This window comes from Vitis vinifera, chromosome 15, assembly GCF_030704535.1.
Source record: "Vitis vinifera cultivar Pinot Noir 40024 chromosome 15, ASM3070453v1".
NCBI lineage: Eukaryota > Viridiplantae > Streptophyta > Magnoliopsida > Vitales > Vitaceae > Vitis > Vitis vinifera.
This window is the reverse complement of record NC_081819.1, coordinates 14,556,597-14,576,626: the sequence shown is the minus strand read 5'-3', so window position 1 is coordinate 14,576,626 and position 20,030 is coordinate 14,556,597. Positions and strand designations below refer to the sequence as shown.

General features: G+C 36.2%; 1 protein-coding gene across 1 annotated transcript in view; it reads right to left on the bottom strand.

The window, feature by feature from the left end:
• Positions 1–20,030, bottom strand: part of LOC100253051 (dol-P-Man:Man(7)GlcNAc(2)-PP-Dol alpha-1,6-mannosyltransferase) — a 56,680-nt gene that overhangs the window by 17,281 nt on the left and 19,369 nt on the right. The window contains exons 7-12 of the mRNA XM_002271383.5: positions 14,972–15,089; positions 13,316–13,374; positions 8,574–8,645; positions 6,904–6,967; positions 6,673–6,776; positions 1,202–1,273 (exon numbers count right to left, since the gene is read on the bottom strand). Of these exons, the coding sequence (XP_002271419.2) occupies positions 1,202–1,273; positions 6,673–6,776; positions 6,904–6,967; positions 8,574–8,645; positions 13,316–13,374; positions 14,972–15,089 (489 nt within the window). The remainder of the gene's footprint in view (positions 1–1,201; positions 1,274–6,672; positions 6,777–6,903; positions 6,968–8,573; positions 8,646–13,315; positions 13,375–14,971; positions 15,090–20,030) is intronic.

Here is a 20,030-nt window from a genome sequence, read left to right as displayed (position 1 = left end):
CCTATCCAACATCTGCAAGCTTGTCAGTCTAGAAGGAGTGTCTTAGCACCCTGACCAAGAAAATTGGTACCAAGTCCTAATAGAGCTAAGACCTAGGCATGCATTAAGCATAAGGGTGTATAATGATAAAAGGTCGGTGATCACATCTCATACATGATGCCTAGTAGGCCCCATTTCATTTCATGCATACAATGCCATGGACCCTGCTTCAATATCTCACTTGTCAAGTTTAGGTTTTTAATGTCGTGTTATTTTTCATCTCCTCACATATCATTTGGTCATTCCCACATGTTGCCTGGATCAGTACTACATGTTTTCTTGATTACTAACTCATGCTATATGAATTGATGAATTATAAGGCTAATATCACCTTATTATTGGCTTATCAGAAAATTTAAATCCCAAAACTAAAGGATCATGAAAATTATGAAAGATATATGATAAAACAGCATCTTCCTCAACTATAGAATACTTAAATTAAGTACATCAACAATAATGGACGCTTCTCAAGTAAATTAATGGAAATTTGCATTTTGCAGGAAAATACATGTGTTGTGTCTCAATTACCGTACGTATCACAAGAACCCACTCAAAAGTACGTAAATTCCAGGCAAGCCAAGGTAGTTAAACAAAAAGCATTATGAGACACTTATACAATTTTTTTTTAAAAGAAATAATGATTGATTTTATTAGTATATTATTATCTCTGTATAGTTTTGAGCTATACTAATAAAGTCATTTCTGTTTGGTTATGGGTTGTCATTTACTTCATTTGTAGTTGTATTTAATTTTGCCTTTTAGTTGCACTGAGAAACTCCTTTCCTTCATATTTCCTCTTTTTGTAATAATATTTCTACTTCTATAAAAAGGAAAGGACAGAAAAAAAACACTTAGAATTTAATGTCAAAATAAAATTGCAAATAAACAGTGCATATAATATGAAGAGGGAAATCAATAATGTGATATGGAAAAAGCAACTGTAGGTTATTGAGCTAAGAAGCATCTCTCATACAAAATCACTTTTTCAACAAGAAATGAAATCTATACACTGCCATATAGAGTTAATGAGCAATGCTACAGAAACCATTTGATCTAACAGCCACTCAATACAGCTAGCATGTGATATATGGGGCAACTATAATGTTACGTGAAAAAGGAGGTTATACTAAGACTATTCCATTTTATCAATCTCTAAACTCACCATACACAGAGGATATGCTGCAAGCAAGGCGCGGGGAAGTGCTGAAGTGAAGTACCAGTGAAATGAATGTGTCTGAGAAAACTAATTGAGGAAGAATACAGATAATATGAAATTTGGAATATGTTACAATTATGGAGAAGGAGATTTGACGTTTGCATCGAAAACTTATTACAAGAAAATCATAGGAGTCAAAATATCCAAGACCCATATTATGTGATGATGTGAACCTGACAATACCATTGTTGCTTTCAAGCAGTATGCAGCCTCAGGAAATGGGAAAGTAAAGAGATTTCTTTATCTTGGACTAAACCAGCTAGCCCAAGAACATTCAGATTATATTCCTGCATGAACCAGAGTCCAAGAAAGCATCCACAAAAGTTGTGCTATCTCACAGATTCTCACCTAGAATGGAATGAAATTTGTTGGAATACTTGACTTACTATTATTTTTTTTTTCTGTAAATGAGCTGCACAGATAAGATTGCAATTTAAATCCTATATTTTAGCTCTTAGAGATGGTAGATGAGAAAAGGAGATCAGGTGAGGAAGGGGCAGTCTTCAAAATTGATTTTCAAAAGGCCTATGTTCATATAGATTGGGGTTTTTTGGACCATGTACTTGAGAGAAAAGGGTTCAGTTCAAAATGGATGTCTTGGATATAGTGATGCTTGTCCTTGACAAGTTTTGTGGTCTTAGTGAATGGAAACGCCAAATGTTGGGTTAAGGCAACTAGAGGCTTAAGACAAGGAGATCCTCTTTCCCCATTACTTTTTTATCATTATAGCCGATGTTTTAAGAAGGATGTTGCAAAGAGCGGAGGAAAGTTGTTTATTAGAGGGCTTCCTAGTGAGCAAAAATAGGACTAGAGTGTCTCATTTGCAATTTACAGATGACAACATCTTTTTCTCTAGAGCTTCTTTGGAAAATTTACAAAATCTCAAGCTAATATTGTTTGTTTTTAGGTGCTTATCAGGGCTTAGGTGTTAGAGTGCATGATAAACATTGCAAGCCCAAATCCTACAAGCTTAAACTTTTAGGAAAATTTGTAGTTTAACATAGTATAAGAGCCTCGTTTGGTGGCAGGTCATGTGTTCGAACCTCACTACCATATATTTATATCCGTAATTTATTAAGCTCAAAAGAGGTTGATAGTTGATTGTGGTTGTTTCCTATGAACTTATGTGTCTCTCCATGTGCGGGCATGGAGTTGCACGTGAGGGAAGATGTTAGAGTGCATGATATATATTACGACCAAAATCCTACAAGCTTAAGCTTTTAAGAAAATTGGTAATTCAACATTAGGATCGATCAAACAAAAACACTCTTTCTGGTATCAACACAAGTAAAGATCAAATCTTGATGTTGGCTTCAATGGTTGAATGTATAGTCTCCAATTGGCCTTCAACCTACCTAGGTCTTCCATTATGGGGGAAATTCGAAAGCAAACACATTTTGGGATCCAATGATTGATAGAATCTTGAGGAGATTGGATGAGTGGAAAAAAAGCTTTTTTGTCCCTAAGGGGTAGAATAACCTAATTCAGTCTTGCTTGTCTCATGTTCGAAGCTATTTCTCATCCCTTTTCAAAATTCCAACATCAGTAACATCAAAGATTGATTATCTTATTAGTTTGGACCTAGTGTGTAGGCTTAAGGAGTTTGGAGGTTTGGAATTTAGGAAGATTTCTTTGAAGAATCGTGCTTTATTAAGGAAGTGGTTTTGGAGGTTCCTTAGGGAAAGTTGTGCCCTTTGACATTGGGTTATTTTGAGCAATTATGGGATACATTCTAATGGTTGGGATGCCAACAATATAGTCAAATGGTCACATCAATGCCCTTGGAAGGTCATTGCATAGATTCTCTAGTTTTTTTTTTTTTTTCCCTACATACACTCACTTTGTATGGCTGATGAGACAAGAATTTGTTTTTGGGAAGATTTGTGGTGAGAGGATCAACCTATGAGTTCACAATTAGAAATCTCTCAATTTCAGCTATCCTTGACGATGCCTCATATTTTTCTCGTAAACTTAATTTTCATCACAACCTCATTGCAACCTCATTGATTGGGAAAGTGAGGATCTTGAAAGACTCAAGACCTCTCTTACATGTATACGCTTGTCTCCATCTGTCCCAGATCAAGAGTCTTTATAAAGTCTAGGCACTGCTTCGGTCTGACCATCAATTTGTGGGTGACAAGTAGTAGAAAATAACAACTTAGTTCCTAACTCAAGAGTGAATAGACTTTGTCTACTTTGTTAAGGGCTATTATTAAAAAGAACATAAAACCTTGGGAAGAGTGTTTACCACACGTTGAGTTTGCTTATAATCGTACTATTCATTCTGCCACTAAGTTTTCACCATTTGAAATTGTTTATGGTTTTAATCCTTTTTTTTTTTGATCAGAAACGAAGAGAAATATATTAATAGAAGGAAAGATACAGGAGAAAGAAAAGAAAAAAGAAACAAAAGAAACCACTAGACTTTAACGTCATTACCTTTGTCTGAACGTGCTAACTTAGATGGAAAGAAAAAGGCTGAATTTATGAACAGATACATGAGAAAGCAAGACTCAACATTGAGAGAAGGACGAAGCACTACACAAAACAAGCTAATAAAGGGCGTTGACTGCTGATTTTTGAACCCGAAGATTGGGTTTGGTTGCACATGCGGAAAGAAAGATTTCCAGCACAAAGGCGATCTAAGTTGCTTCCGAGAGGAGATAGACCTTTTCAAATCCTTGAGTGCATCAATGACAATGCATATAAGTTGGATTTTCCAGGTGAGTACAATGTTAGTGCCACTTTCAATGTTACTGATTTAAGTTCTTTTGATGTAGGTGATGATTTGAGGGCAAATCCTTTTCAAGAGGAGGGGAATGATGAGGGCACGACTAACAAATGGAATGCAGATCCTATTCAAGTTCCAATTGCTTTAGTTACAAGGGCTCGAGCTAAAAAGTTCAAGGGAACTCTCAATGGACTGATTCAAAACATTTGGGTTGAGGTGAATTCATGGAGGCCCAAGGAAGATGCTCCACGTGTCCCACAAGGTTGGATTTCCATGATTCAAGCTTTGGAATAATCTAGAAAAATCCCTCAGAGGGAACAACTCACAAATTGCGTGGATTGAGTGGAGTTTTCTAAATTGGTGATTACCCAATTTTGACTCATCAAGGAGAATGACTGACTCAATTTAAAGCAATCTTTTAAGATAGCTAAATTACCTTTCTTATTTATTATTATATTTTATTGCTGAGTTGTATGGTTTGCATGCCAATTTAGATACTTTCCTTATTGGCCTTTTAATTTTCGAATTGCATAGGGAAGGAAGGAATTTGAAATTCCCTTGTTTTCTTTTATTTTGGGGTAGGCGTGATTTTAGGAAATATTAGATTCAATTTTCAAAATTCAACTTAGGAAATTTTAGTTTCCCTTTTCTAGCTATTTGCGAATCCTAGGCAGCATATTTGGGGATTTTCTAGCTGCCAAATTCGTGGACCTCTTTGTACTTAAATAGCCATTAGCTTATTGAAAAACATTTAGATTTCATTCATAATTTTGTGAGAGAAATTTCTCTTTGGTTCTTTTAGAATTCTTTGAACTTATTGGAAAAATTTCTATGGCGTTCTCCTTCGACTTATCAATCAATCCTTCCATAATTGATTGTGGCGTCTTCATTATACCAAGGTTTTTGCTTCCATATAAGCAACGAGTCACAGTTTCATATAAATCTGTTTCTAGACGATCTTGGAGTCATTCTTGATCCACAAGTTTCTCAGTTTCTTGGTGTGGATCGTATCACTAACATATCAAATCCAGTCTCTTTTCATCCAACTGAATTTTTATGGAAATCTAAAGTCCTATTTAAGGTCAATGCCTTTGCTTGGTTAGTGGGATACAAGAAGAAAAGTATCAATGACATGCTACAGTTGAGAAGACCTTTCAAATCCCTTAGTCTTGATTAATGCATCCTATGTATGGGGAGTGGAGAGACTATTTATCATATGTTTCTACATTGTCTGATCACTTTGGGGTTATGACAAACTATTTTGACAACTCAGGATGGATTGGGGTCAGCCTAAGAGTATATGCAACATGATGACTATTTCATATATGGGTTTAGGGAACTCCCTTAGAGGCAAGACCCTTTAGAAGATTGCTTGTCACCCTTTGATTTGGATTGTGTGGCGAGAGAAAAATGCTAGGATCTTTGAGGATAAATAAAGGATATCAGAAATGTTGTGGGATTTACTTTTCTCCTTTTTGGGCCTCTTGTGTTGACAGTTTTAAAAGCATTCCTCCAAATGTCATTCAACTCAATTGGCATTTGGTGTGTACATCAATAGGGTTGGACCAACAATGAGAGAAGCTTAGCACGAGTTTGAGGAGATGAAACCTTTGTACATTCTTTTGTGTTCTATCTTTTCGCATAGATCTCCTTGTATGGTGGAGGAGTTCTTTTTGTTTTGATCAGGCTTGTGTATTTATGGGGATGATTCCTCATCCTTCTCATGAACTCTTTATTCGTAGTTATTACATTTCTTGTTTCTGATTAAAAAAATTCTAACAAAGATTTTCCAGCTCTTGCTTCTTGAAGTTTACCAAGCATCAATTTCAATCTTGCAATTTTTCACCTAATAAACATCAAGATCTCCCAAAGATATTGATTTTTATCTTATCAGTTTCTGTCATGGAAAATTACATATTTTAGTGACCTCACTGTGAACTCATAATTGTTCAATGACAGCAACATTGAAGAACCAATGACATACAATTACATCCTTGAGAACAAGAAAAGCATATTGGATAGACGAGGACAAGTATGATTTCTCTACATTTCTTTAGGTGGTTGTCACCAAAGAATCTGAGGGCATTCTGGCAATTCTCATGTCTTTTGATTGGGCATGTTTGTTCAATTAACTACAGGAGAGAGAAAAACATTAGCGAACCCTCTTTACAGTTTCCCCAAAACTAAATTTTGATAGTTGCTCCTTAAGACCTTAAGGCAATGCGAATTTTGGGGGTTGGGGAGCAGAGGGGGAGATCACAAGGGAAAGTTGATTCGTGTTTTCTTGCAGCTGGTGGGGACTCGATGGCCTTTGAAATGCATTGGTAGCTCTAGTAGAGGAGCTGAAAGAAGCTGAGTTCATAGGGTTTAAGACTTTAATGGCAGAAAGGAACTTCACAATTGCCTCCATGGTTACAAAAGACTCTCCGTTGTACAGGCATTGGATTAGCAAGATGCTTGAATACTTAAAGGATAAAGTCCCCTCAATGAGTTGTAGGTCCATATATACTACAATGGAGGCAAATGTCTAAGAGGGGAGCTTCTCAATCATAAGTGGTTGTTAGAGATTACAAAACCCACTAGAGGGTCTTTTGGATTAAGGGTTATTTTTGTGTTAGCTTTCCATTGATTCCTTATACTACGTCAGATCAAAATAGTCAACAAAACATTCTTACAAAAAGGATACACCCCACTCAGAACTCCGGTTCAGTACAGAGTTGAACCAAAGAACTTCAAATTCAGGCCAAACTAGCTTCTTCCACATAATTGTATCAACCAGTGTTGTAAGACCTATTACAAGTAGAATTTCAGTACTAGATAGAGATTCATAAATAGAGATAGTAAACAAATTTAACATTTACTAAGAATATACACATTATAAAGTAATTGCCATAATTGGAAGAAATAATTCACTGACCTATGCACAAAAGAGCAGTGCTGATGCCGCATTTTAATGATTCCCACAATGAAATAGATTTTGTCTGTCATTGGCAAACTAAAATTCTTAAAACAAAGCACAAATCCTGACTATGCCAACAAAATACAAAATCATCAACATGTATAAAATAGGACAAGATAAATGCAGTAAAGAAATCAAGGGAAACAAAAACATAGAAGGTTCATTTCACAGAACATAACACCAGAAAGTTACTGAGTTAACATGTCTAATTACCATGTATAATGTTCAGGGTGCACTTCTACTTAATACAGTTGTAGAAAAGCATCAGGGCTCCACAATTAATGGTTGAGCATTCTGGACTTAAAGGGAGTTGACTTTGTTTCTTTATAGTTCTTGGTTCCTTTTTTAATAAGTACCCTGTCTTCAGTTTGTTCCTCATTAGTGATGTGCTAGGTTAGATTGCTTTTCCTGATTTTAGTTACATTAGGGCTATGTTTGGTTATCAGAAAACGTGAGGAAAAATGCAAGGGAATTAAAAAAAAAAAAAAGAGGAAAAGTAGAATTAAGAAAAGTAGGAAAATAAAACCAGATTTAAAGTCAATAAATTATTTTTATATGCTACTCATTTCACTTATTTTCACACTTCCATATAAAGATTAAATTATTTGAAAAGACATAAGTTTCTAACTAATTTTAATTAATTTGATTTTCTTTCATATTTCTTACACTACAACCAAACATGAGAAAATCATTTTCCTTAACACTTTTTCCTTTCTTTAGTACTTTCTAGGAACCAAACATAACCTAAGAATTGGGTACACAAGATGCTCCTTGTATGCTTCCCCTGTTTCATTTTTGCATTCTTTTTTATGTAAAATTTTTGCATCATTTACATAGTTCCACTTACCACCACATCTTTTACTTATCCAAGAAAAAACAGGAGTTAGGTCTAAATAGCAAGATTACAAGTCCCATTTCAGTTGATATGCATGATAGTGATGGTAAAACACATTCAAACAACATTTGCAGGAAAAGTTTACCAACAGAACTGTTCTCATTCACATTACCTTGCAGACAAAATGTATCAACAGAAATGCATTAACTAAGGTACAACATGGAGCTAAATAAGTAGAAAAAAACAATAGCCATTTTATTAGCATAAAATGGTTAACTTATGATAGTCCCAAATTTGATGGGGCTGATATTGGTATTAGCATAAAGCAATGAACATGATAGGCTGTTGAAATCATAATTCAAGTCTATGGTTTCAGGATAGGTATGTGTCCATATGTCTAATCCTTCACATCTTAAATTTTAGGATATAGGGACTTGGCTGAAAAATGATCTTGAATGACACTTAGATATAACATAATAAACATAATAAAGGGAAAATTTTCAACTAGAAGCAAAAAATTGAATTCTTGAAAAAAGACAGTTTTCATATTTTCTCTTTTATCCTTAATTTTAGAAGTGAAAAAGAAAAAAAGGGAATATCCAAAGCAAAATAAGAGTATCTGAAAAGGATCCCCACATCCACACTGTTGTCATATCATGTCAGCACGGATAGGTGAAGCTAAAGAGTCCAGGTATCACAGATTCAAGTATTCAACCAAATTCCGCAATGAATTCCAACTTAAAAACTTTAAAATTATAAACCCAAAGAAGGTGGTGGCAAACACACAACCTACCAACAACAGTTGAAGGCCAAGAGGGCCAAGAAGTAATAGCATGTCACATCTGAAGACAATTGTTGCAAAAATCTGGCCATCAAAAACAGGAAGCTATAAGAAGAGTTCAAAATGTAATGCAAGATATCAAGTAATGCACTTTATAAGACTTACTGATAAGGATAATAATATAATTCTTTTATTATTATTATTTTTGGAAAAAGAGCAAACAATATTGAATCGGAGGCTTCCAATAGCAAGAAAGAAATGTTCATATAAAAATGGCCTAAGACATCAAAAACTAAGTTTCAGTGTAAAACAAAAATGAAAGACTTTTATCAAGATTCTTATTTGAAATGGGATTCAAAGTCCAACAGTGATTCCTTCAGATGTATCAACTGGGTAAATACGTCCATAGTGACTAAAGATGTATATATGATATCCGAAAATTGGCAGTTTGTCCTGTCAATCTTCCAGGGCCCAAATAACTTGATTTTCTCACATAAACTATTTGTGTCAATAGATAGTTTAATCCAAATGTTCATGATCTTGCTTGTTTTCACATGACTCTTAAAGGCTTAACTAAATCACGCAACCCCAAACAAACAAAAAAATAAAAAATAGAAACCCTTCATGAACCCCTGACATAGTAAATTCAACCAATGAAACAAAAAATATAGAAATTTTCAGAAGAGCATAAGACAGCCACAATATCTGGATGTTCAAATGAACAACGGAAATTATTTGATAGTATAGTATGATATTATTCAGATATTTATCATTATTCTTTTCTAAATATTGCATTTTCATCATTTGGTGATAGGGATAACAGACTGAAATTGGCCATGCCTAGCTAGAGTTCAGTGGGGCATTTACCCATTGTTTATATTTTTTTGGATAAAATTATTCAACTCTTTCAACATTCGGTGATAGGAAAAGCATACCCATATCTCCCAGACTAGCTAGAGTTGGCTAGGGCATTTTCCCTTTCAATTGAGGATAAAACTTTGACTAACCATTAAGATGTGCCAAACTACTAAAATTCATCAGAATTTTCAGCTTTGACAAACAGGTTGAGGGAAACTTAAAGGGTTTCTCCTCACTTTACAGTAACGGCCATGGGTGATTCTGGAGGACACCCTCTAAAGTACCAAATTCCTTTGCTCTCTGCACCAATCTACATAATACATTACCCACTACAGAAAGAAGAAAAGTGAGAGAGGATTCTCTTTTCTTAATCACCTTGATGCCTTCACCCAACATTTGACACTATCATTTACTAGAATCACATTTTTTTTTTATCAGATACTAGAACCACAAAATTAAGTGAAGATAAATACCTACAAATCATAATCTCCGTCTTTGATTGAAACCTTTCCTTTCTAGAATATAGCTTAGAAAGCCTGAATCCACATGATCATAATTCTTTTCAAATTTAATCTTAAACACCAACCCTTTTTAAGCATGCGCAATGTATATAAAGACACCAAAAGGCCAACCAAAGGGATACACAAAAAACAGCTCCCTTGTGCTACTTAGAACTCAACTAATCAATAAATTCCATCATGGACAAAAAGCAATCTTCTATATATACTCTAACCCATTCCAAAAAATTATACATAAGGGATTGTTTGATTGGTTGATCTGTTTTTCTGGTGTTATCAAATGCTCTCCTATTCTCTCCTTTCAAATAGTCCAAAACAAGCACAAAGGAGTAGTTTTACCAGCTTTCTTTCAATGATTCCCAAAAAAAGATCCATGCTAGCTCAAAAGGGTCTCTCTTACTAACAAGCATTACCTACTCTATTCCAAATAGTGCATAAATTAGTTGCTATAGCATGACTACTTTCGAGCAATGTAGGAGGACGTGATCAACTGTTCTTCTTCTCCTTTGCACATAAAGCATCTATTCAGAATCCTCCAACCCCTCCTTCTGAATTGATCCAATGTCAATGTCCTTCATCATGTAGCTTCCCAAGCGAAAAACCCAACCATTACCGGTACCCAAGGATTCTAAACCATGCTTTCAAGGAATGCCCCCATTGTTTCATTAGATAAGAAGAATAGAGAGATTTAACTGAGAATTTACCACAATTTGAGTTCAATCAAACCATTTTATCCTTTATATTCCTACATAGCATATGTGCTTGCAATTTCCTGAAAAAAGGCCTCCACCTCGTCTAGCTCTCAATCATTTATCTATCTCATGAATTTTAGGTTCTAACAACCCCCTTCCCTTTCTTGCTTCCACACCTCACCTACCTATGCATCTTTGACAATGGCTATGGCAAACAATACAAGGAAAGCCTGCACTGTTTATCCATTCAAAACAACACCCTTGCTTGTTTCCTATCCTGAAACCAATTCTACTATTAAAACCATTCCACCTGCTTTTGATAGCCTTTCACACACCTACCGAATATCCTTCCCTCACTATCCTCTCTTATTCTAAACATGTCTTTTCGTTCATTACCTCATCACCAAAATTAGAATTTGTAAGTCCTTAGTAAAGCCTCCTTGAGAAAAACGAATGATCTCACATAGCACCTTGGCTATAATATTATAGAGGCTGGTCATCAAACACTATCCCCTCCTATTCTAAACACCTTGGCTATAATATTATAGAGGCTAGTCATTAAGCACTATCCCCTCCTATTTTGAACATTTCTTTTCATCCACTACTTCATTTGCCAATAAAACCAAATTAGAATTTGTCTATCCTTGGTAAAGCCTCCGTAAGAAAAATGAATGGTCTTGCTTAACAACTTCATATGTCATGAGATTAGACCTTGGCTATAATCTTATAGAGGCTAGTCATTAAACAAACAAGTCTAAAATCCTTGCCCTATTGGAAAGTCTACTATGAGAAGATCTGTGTTTCACAAATATCTCAATAGAAGGATATTTGACACGCGCTTGAGCAAAACTATATGTCACTAAAGATTTGGATTACTCTTACACTTGAATTCCTTGTTCAGCTAATCAGAAAATAGTTCAGTTGGCCAAGCGCTAATTTCCTTTACAAACGATCTCATGTCGCCTAGAGTAGTGAATTTGTCCTTATCTTTACTATTTTGATTTTTCTTTGTTCTTTTGCTTTTTCTTTTTTCAGTTTCTGTGATCTTTTGGAAGGATATCTCATCCTTTTTGTACTATTAAATTTATTTAATAGATTCTTGTTTCTAATAAAACATAAATAAATAAATAAATATTTGATACTCCCTTGTCAACAAAGTTATTATTTAAAGTTGTTGACATGATCTAAAAGCACCATCATACAATCAACAATTTTCCTTCATTTTTCTGTAATTTGAAACCATTTTTCTTTTAAAAAATTCATGCTCAAATTGATGGCAAATAAGTTGATGCATACATATAATAGAAACTGAAATTGTTTGCCTGATATATATTATTGGCTTTTATCCTAATAGCTTAAACTTTTACTATAGTCGATAACCTAATATGGTATCAAAGTTAGAAGTCTCGGGTTCGAGTCTCTCCTACTGTTATTGTCTCTATCTATTTATCTTCTTCTTGTCGTTGATTTGTCTCTTCGAGTATCGGTGTGGAACTGCATGTGAAGGAAGGTGTAACCCTAATATACATTGTGGGCTCATGTCTTAACGCCCATATCTTAACAACTTAAGCATTTGATAAAGTCAATAGCTTAACATAGTATTACAGCCATGGTAAACTAAAGGACTCAAGGTCAATTCTCTCCTACTGTTTATTCCCCACCAATTTGCCTGTAATATGTAACTGGTATTGATTTGTCTCTCCACATGTGGATATAGGGCCGCCACGCATGAGGGCCTGATATACCATTGTGCCTATCTCCCAACAATTTAAACTCTTAGGAAAGTTGGTAAACTAACATAATATGAAAGCTAGAGATCTCAAGTTCAAGTCTCTCCTACTGCTACACTCCACATGCAAGTACAGAGCCACATGTGAGGGAGGGTATTAGCATGATATACATTCTGGGTTCGTATCTGAATATCTTAAGCTTTCAAGAAAGTTGACAGCTTAACAAAAATGCAATCTATAACATGTTAATATATGCTTCTTAGGCAATGAGAACAAATCTCCAAAACTCATGTCAACAGTTCAAGCTTTTAGGAAAGTTGGTAGCTTAACAGAAATGAAATCTATAACATGTTAGTATACGCTTTCTAAGCCATGAAAACACAATCTCTAAAACTCATGCTACCTGAGGATAAATGAAGAAAAGAAAAGATTGACAGCAATAGAGGAACTCCTAAAAGAATTGTTTCTGTTGGTAATGTAGAGATGATAAACAAGCTATAAAAATGGTTCGAAATTCCATAGATTAAAGAAAAAGCATCATCTTGTATATAGTTTTGGGGAAGTGGATTGTAACTAGTAACATTGTCCATAAATGAAATGCATGATTGAGCAGTGAATTCCATTTTTTTATTTTTGTCCCCTCTGGGACTTAAACCTGGAACCTCCCATAAACCCACCCCAACCCTTTACCACTTGAGCCAAGCCTCAAGAGCTTGAGCAGTGTTTTGCTTACCCATTGATAAAAAAAAAAATGCAATTTTAGATAAGAGAAGAAGTTCAGGTTCAGTGTATACCAATGATCCAGTCAACCCAATAGAAAATCAGAAACACATTTTGCGGATGCATTTCTAGTACATCTAAACCAGGAAAATGGAGACAGAGGTTGACATGCAGAGTAAACAACATTGGACTACATGATGCATATTCTGAAATTTTAGCAATTAGGGTACACATACCAGACATTTTAATGCTGCATAAAAGCTTCCCTTGAGAGAATAGCCATATGCCAAGTTGACTACATAAAATCAGGAAAAAAAGAAATTAGTGGAAGCCATCTTACCAAAAATCTCTAAACTCTAAACACAAGTCAAAAAGTTTATTCTCTAGAAACAACTTCCACAGAAAAAAAAACAAAAGTCATCCAAATTTAACTTGAAACAGAAGGGAAAATGCCCCCATATATCAACCACTGGAAAACTGTATTTGTAATAACAGGCAGAACAAAAATAAAAGGACAGAAAATGACTGCCTGAATAAATCATGTTTTCATCCCAGTAACTTTTTTTTTTCTCCCTCTTTTAGCTTGTTGTACAATCTGTCAGTCAAAACTGTCCTAAAGATTCTTAGCATCCAACTATCTGACCAGGCTTTCTTTAGAACTAAATTATCATGTTTTCAATTTACTTTTACCAAGTTTTAAGAAAGAAAGGTTCCTAAGCCAAACCCCGCTTTTAACTAGATATTAGCTGCATCTGTGGATACTGTTGCTATATCCCTTACAACAAAAGAAACTGCTTCAATGCTTGTTATAAAGAAGCATTTCACTAGATAATAAGTTTAGGGTCTCAATTAATTTAGTTAAATTTATAAGCAACCAGTCTACAAGTAATTTCTATAGTTTCTTAACACCCCACACCAGAAAAGGGGGAAAAAAAAAAGATAAGTAAGGTTTATTTGGGATATTATTTGAGCTACATGGGAATTTTAATAATTTTAGAGAGTCGGGCTATTTTCTTTTAGTCTGATGTAGTGGTTCAACTTTGGACGAAAGCTTCTAGAATTCCTTCAATATTACAGCTACTGAAATGAGTCAGAGTTGGAGGAGTCATTTTGCAGGTTATGTCTTCTACTGGTGTTGTGGTGGGTGAAATGATTGATGCAGCTTATGTCTTCTACTGTTGTTGTGGTGGGAGAAATGATTGATTGGAGTGGAGGATGCCTAAGTCTGGGACCTTTTGGTTGTGTCTTTCTGCAAATGGGAGCAATCAGGAAAATAAGGGAAACGGGAAAGTAAGAAATAAGGCCTACTATGCTTATTTTGGCGCATTTGGAAAGAAAGAAACAGAAAAAGTCTTGATGGTCTGAACTGATCAGAGTCACAACTAGAAACTGTTTCTATCATTCTTGCAGATCAGTGGGAGATGTTAAACTATCCTTTGCAGATTTCACAGATGTTTGGGGCCATCAATAAGCCATAATGGGTCTTCCTTCTTACTATTTGTTTCTCAGGTGATGTTTGTGTATGCCCTGTGTACATGGTTTGTACCCACTCAATTTAGGTGCTTGTTTTTTATGAAATCCTATTTATTCATCAAAAGAATCAATAAGGAAAAAAAAACTTCAAACAAATATATGAATGGTTCTCAAACATCAAAATACATATCCATCAAAAAAGTTAAAAGAATAAAATAAATAAAACAATTTTTTTTTTAAAAAAAATCCTCTCAATGGAACAGAGAAACTATATAAACAATAGAATTGAGCATCAGAGCTCTAAACTAACATGTCCTGACACCAGAACCCCTTGTTCTTAACAGCCAGAATTTGAAATCAACTATTTGTAAAAGAAAAACATCAATGACAGATAAAATTAATCTGCGAGAAGTAATTACCTAAACCCAAAGATAGTATATTAGGAAGAGGGCGGGTGCAGTAGAATAGCAAGTGAAACTGTAATGCAGTTAATATTACAAAGAAAGCTTCTACTTGATGGCCAAACTTATTCCTGACCTGCTCATGCAAACAATATCTTTTTTCAGTCACTCAATAGTATGGATTGGAGATTAAGAGACAATAAACTGTTCAGAGATCCAGTCAATTTAATGACACAAGATAGTGATTTCGAGTTACATATTTGGAGACTTTTGGCTAATAATCCAAGACAAATTATCTACATTTATATATTTGAAGATATATTGGTTCACAAAGAGCATCTTATGTATTTTAGAGGCAAATGATTGGCTAAGTAGAGTTGGAGGCTGCATTATTAAGAAAGTCCACATATGTACTACAAGAAACTGCTGTTGATGTTAATTGATAGTTTCCAATACTTCCTCCCACTCTCAAATCTCCATGACCATTAGGTCCAAGATCATCTACTTGCCACTATGAAATACATATTTCAATTTTTTTGACATTTATATAACCTATAATATATATTTATTCATATAACAAATTTATGATGTTTTTTGGTATATTAGAATATATTTCTTTCAGTTAACAGCTAAAGATGAAAAAGGATAAATAAGGAAAGCTTGATTGTCCCACACAACAATGTAATTCATCATTCTTTCAGGTTCATAAACTATATCCAACATTGTATACTCATTTCTGTGGTAAGGACTTGTTTCCACAGATCTTATTTATCAAAAACCTTAAAACTCAAGATTTTATTCCATCTTACTTTTTAATTATTACATTAGCTGATTTCCTTTTCTCCAAAGTAAAATGATAATCTGAATATCTTTTTCTCATCACAACTATTCTTCCTGAGTTCAGTGGAGTGACAAAATAATCTTTTTTTTTTTTTTTCCTTTTTTGTTTTCTTTTCATTTGACTAAAACATGATGCTTCAAAAACAGTACAAGAGTATAGGAATTGTACAAGAACAGACATAATTATCAAACATATGATTACATAACCTTCTTAGATCCAGAGCATAACTGGGAAATATGTTATTTAGATGGATCTTATATGTTTTTAGAAGGCTGGCTGCATGTCAGAGCTTTGTGTCTTTCTAGTTTGTTGGTTGAAGTGGATTCTGCTATAGTGATAGTGATCTCTTGCATGCCTAGACGAGAGAGAGGTCCCTGGATGTATGACAGCTGACTTCCCCAATTTTTTTTGTTTTTTTTTTAGATAGATAAAAAGGAAGTATATTAAACGAAAAGAGGAAGCACCAAAAAACAGTACCCTCCAAGTACACAGGGAGTATATAAACAAGGCCAAAGACACACCCCTAAGGGGAAAGGAAAGCAACACACCAACTTCACTTACTTAGAGCCTAATTAGTCTAAAAAACTTACAAGAGAAGGACTCAAAACTAAAGAAACCCTGACCCAAGACCAAAGATTACATATAAAAGAATATTTCAATCTTTGAAGCGAAAGCTCCCCATTCCCAAAAGCTAAAAAATTCCTTTCCTTCCAGACTGACCAAAAAATACACAAGGGAGCCATTTGCCAAGCCTTCTTACGAGCTTTCCCCACAAACGCTGCATTTCATCCAAGAAGAGTTTCCTTCACTGTACACAAAAGAGTCCAAGACACACCAAAAAGGGAGAGAAGAAGGTTCCACAAGACCTGCGTCTTGACACAATGAAGTAAAAGGTGATCCACCGTTTCTACTTCCGATAGACAAAGAAAGCACCTGTTTGCCAAAGAGAACCCCCTCCTTTGAAGTTGCTCCAAAGTTAAGACTTTACCCCAGGAAGCCTCCCAAGAGAAGAATGCTACCTTAGGAGGCACTCTCACTCTCCAAATACTATCACAAGGGAACAAAGAAGAGCCTCCGAGCTCCAACATAAAATAAAGAGACTTGACTGAGAAAGCGCCACACTTTGAAGTTGTCCAGAACACTCTATCTTCCTCCTCCCTTTGCACCCGGAAGGCTTGGATCCTCTGCAAAAAATGCTACACCTCCTCGATCTCCCAATCATTAAACGCCCTTGCAAAAAGAGGGGTTCAACCATCCCCATCACCAACGGAATTCCAAACATCCAAAACCCACGCATTCTTAGGCAAAGAGATGGAAAATAAAGAGGGGAATGACTCACAAAGTGGCTCATCTCCACACCACTTGTCCGTCCAGAATCTCACTCTCTACCCACTACCCACATGGTAGGCCAATCCACCATTTAAAAGCAACCACTCCTTCCTAATTGCTTTCCAAAGTCCAACACCGTATCTCCCACTTACTTCCCGAGTGCACCATCCCCCCTCCTCTTCACCATACTTGTGACTTATGACTCGCCTCCAAAAAGCCTCTATTTCATTTGCATACCGCCAATTCCACTTACATAAAAGAGCTCTATTCATTAGAGCTAAATTTCTCACACCTAACCCACCTTTCTTTTTATCCAAGCAAATCAAGTTCCACCTAACAAGGTGTGGCTTTTGGACTAGAGCTCCCCCACCCCACAGAAAATCCCTTTAGATCTTCTCTAATCTTAGCCTCAGTTTTCTTGGCAAGTAGAAGAGAGACATAAAGTATATAGGCATACTAGAAAGAGTGCTTTGAATTAGAGTGAGTCTCCGTCCTTTTTGAATATACTGTCTCTTCCACGTAGCAAGCCTTCTACGAAAACGCTCTTCAACATCATCCTACACAACCATTGATTTGAAGGGTGCCCCTAAAGGCAAACCCAGATAACAGGAAGGGAGCCCACCCACTTTACAACCCAACTCCAAGACCAAATCCTCTATATCATGCACCCTACCCACCAGGATTAACTCATTCTTCTCTAAGTTGATCTTCAACCCTGAACATGCCTCAAACTACATGAGAAGTCAGCTTAGATAAGTCATCTGGTCTAAAGACTCCTCACAAAAAACCAGCGTATCATCCGCAAATAACAAATGCGATATTTGTAACCCCTCACCATTCCTACCTCTCACCTTCCACCGAGATAAGAAGCCCCCACTAATAGCCTTTCTCAATGAGCAACTAAAAACCTCCATGGCTATCACAAACAAATAAGGAGAAAGAGGATCTCCTTGTCTCAACCCTCTCGAGCTTTGGAAAAAACTGGAAGGAGAACCATTTATTAAAACAGAAAATCTCACAGTTGAGATACACCATTCTATCCACTTTATCCATCTCCCTAAAACCCATCTTTTTAAGAACTGCCATAAAAAAACTCCAACTAACATGATCATAAGCTTTCTCTATATCCAACTTACATAACACGCCCCCTACATTGTCTTTCAGCCTTGAGTCCACAACCTCATTTGCAATCAGAACTGCATCCAAAATCTGTCTACCCTCCACAAAGGCATTTTGGGATGCTGAGATCACTTTCCCCATCACCTTTTTAATCTTATTAGCCAACACCTTGGCCAACAACTTATAGAGGTTGCCCACAAGGCTAATCAGCCTAAAGTCTTTCAGATCTTCTGCACCTCCCTTCTTTGGAACTAAAACCAGGAAAGTAGCATTTAGAGACTTTACAAATCTGCCCCTCTCATGGAATTCTCTAAAAAAACCCATAGTCTCAATCTTCACCACATCCCAACAAAACAACCAAAAAACCATGGTAAAGCCATCCGGACCAAGGGCTTTGTCCTTGCCTAGATCTGTAAGAGCTGCATACACCTCTCCTTTTGTAAAAGGAATTTCCAGCCCCTCAGCCTCATTGCTCGCTAACCTCATGAAAGACAACCCCTCAATACAAGGAAGCCACCCCCCTTCCTCATAATACAGCTTTTGAAACGCCTCCACCACACTATTTTTTAAATCATTCTCCTCCGTATACCAACAGCCATTTACTTTCAACTTGGACAACCAATTTCTTCTACTATGAGCATTCGCCATCCTATGAAAGAATCTGGTGTTATTGTCCCCATCCTTCAACCACAACTCCCTAGACTTCTGTCTCCAAGATATTTCTTCCCTCAACACCCAAGTCTTATAAGACTCCCTGGCCTCCTTCCTTGCTTCACAATCTTCCAGATTCAGAGTTGAATATTTCTCCATTTCATTCCAATACTCCACCTGTCTGAGAGTTTCACCCTTTTTAGTGTCAATGATACCAAACACTTCTTTATTCCAATTCTTCAGAATATCTTTTAAGGCTCTCAGTTTTGCGTCCAAAATAAAGCTGAAGGTCCCAGTAAAATTTAAGCTCCCCCACCACTTCTTCATTTGGTCCTTTCAAACCCTTCTCATCCAGCCACATGTTCTCAAATTTGAAAGGGGAAGGACCTCTCTTCATGCCTCCACCTTCTAAGAGAATGGGAAAGTGATCAGACGCTGGTCTGGGAAAGATCCCCTGCATCGCCCCATTGAGCATACTATCCCAGTTATCTGTCACTAAAAACCGGTCAAGTCTAGACTGGGACTGATTATTCAACCCGCCTCTCCAAGTAAAAGGACCCCCTTATAAAGGAAAATCCCTTAGCTCCAAGTCCTCTACCACTTTTGAAAATCTCCTCATTGAAGTAGAAAGCCCACCTCCCCTACTATGCTCCTTTGGATATTTGACCATATTGAAATCCCCTCCCACACACTAGGGGTCACCCTATAAACCTTTTATTGACCCAAGCTCCTCCTAGAAATCCTCTCTATCCCTACTACACACCGGCCCATACACTCCAATGAACACCCACATCAACCCATCCACACAATTCTTAAACCGACATGAAATTGAGAACTCCCCTTCTTCCACATCCACCAATTCAACCAATTTGTTATCCCAGAACACCAGAATAACTCCAGTTGCACCCCTCGAACTGACTGCTCTCCAGTCTAGATGTCTTCCCACCCCAAGACTACAGACAAGCCCTATACTCATTTCCTTGATTTTAGTTTCCTGTAGACATACCACATCCACTTTATTGGATTTTATGACTGACTTAATGACCCTTCTCTTATTACTGTCATTTGCCCCTCTTACATTCCATGATAAAATCCTTATCTTCATTTGCACCCCGATCCAGAAGCTCCTCCAGACAT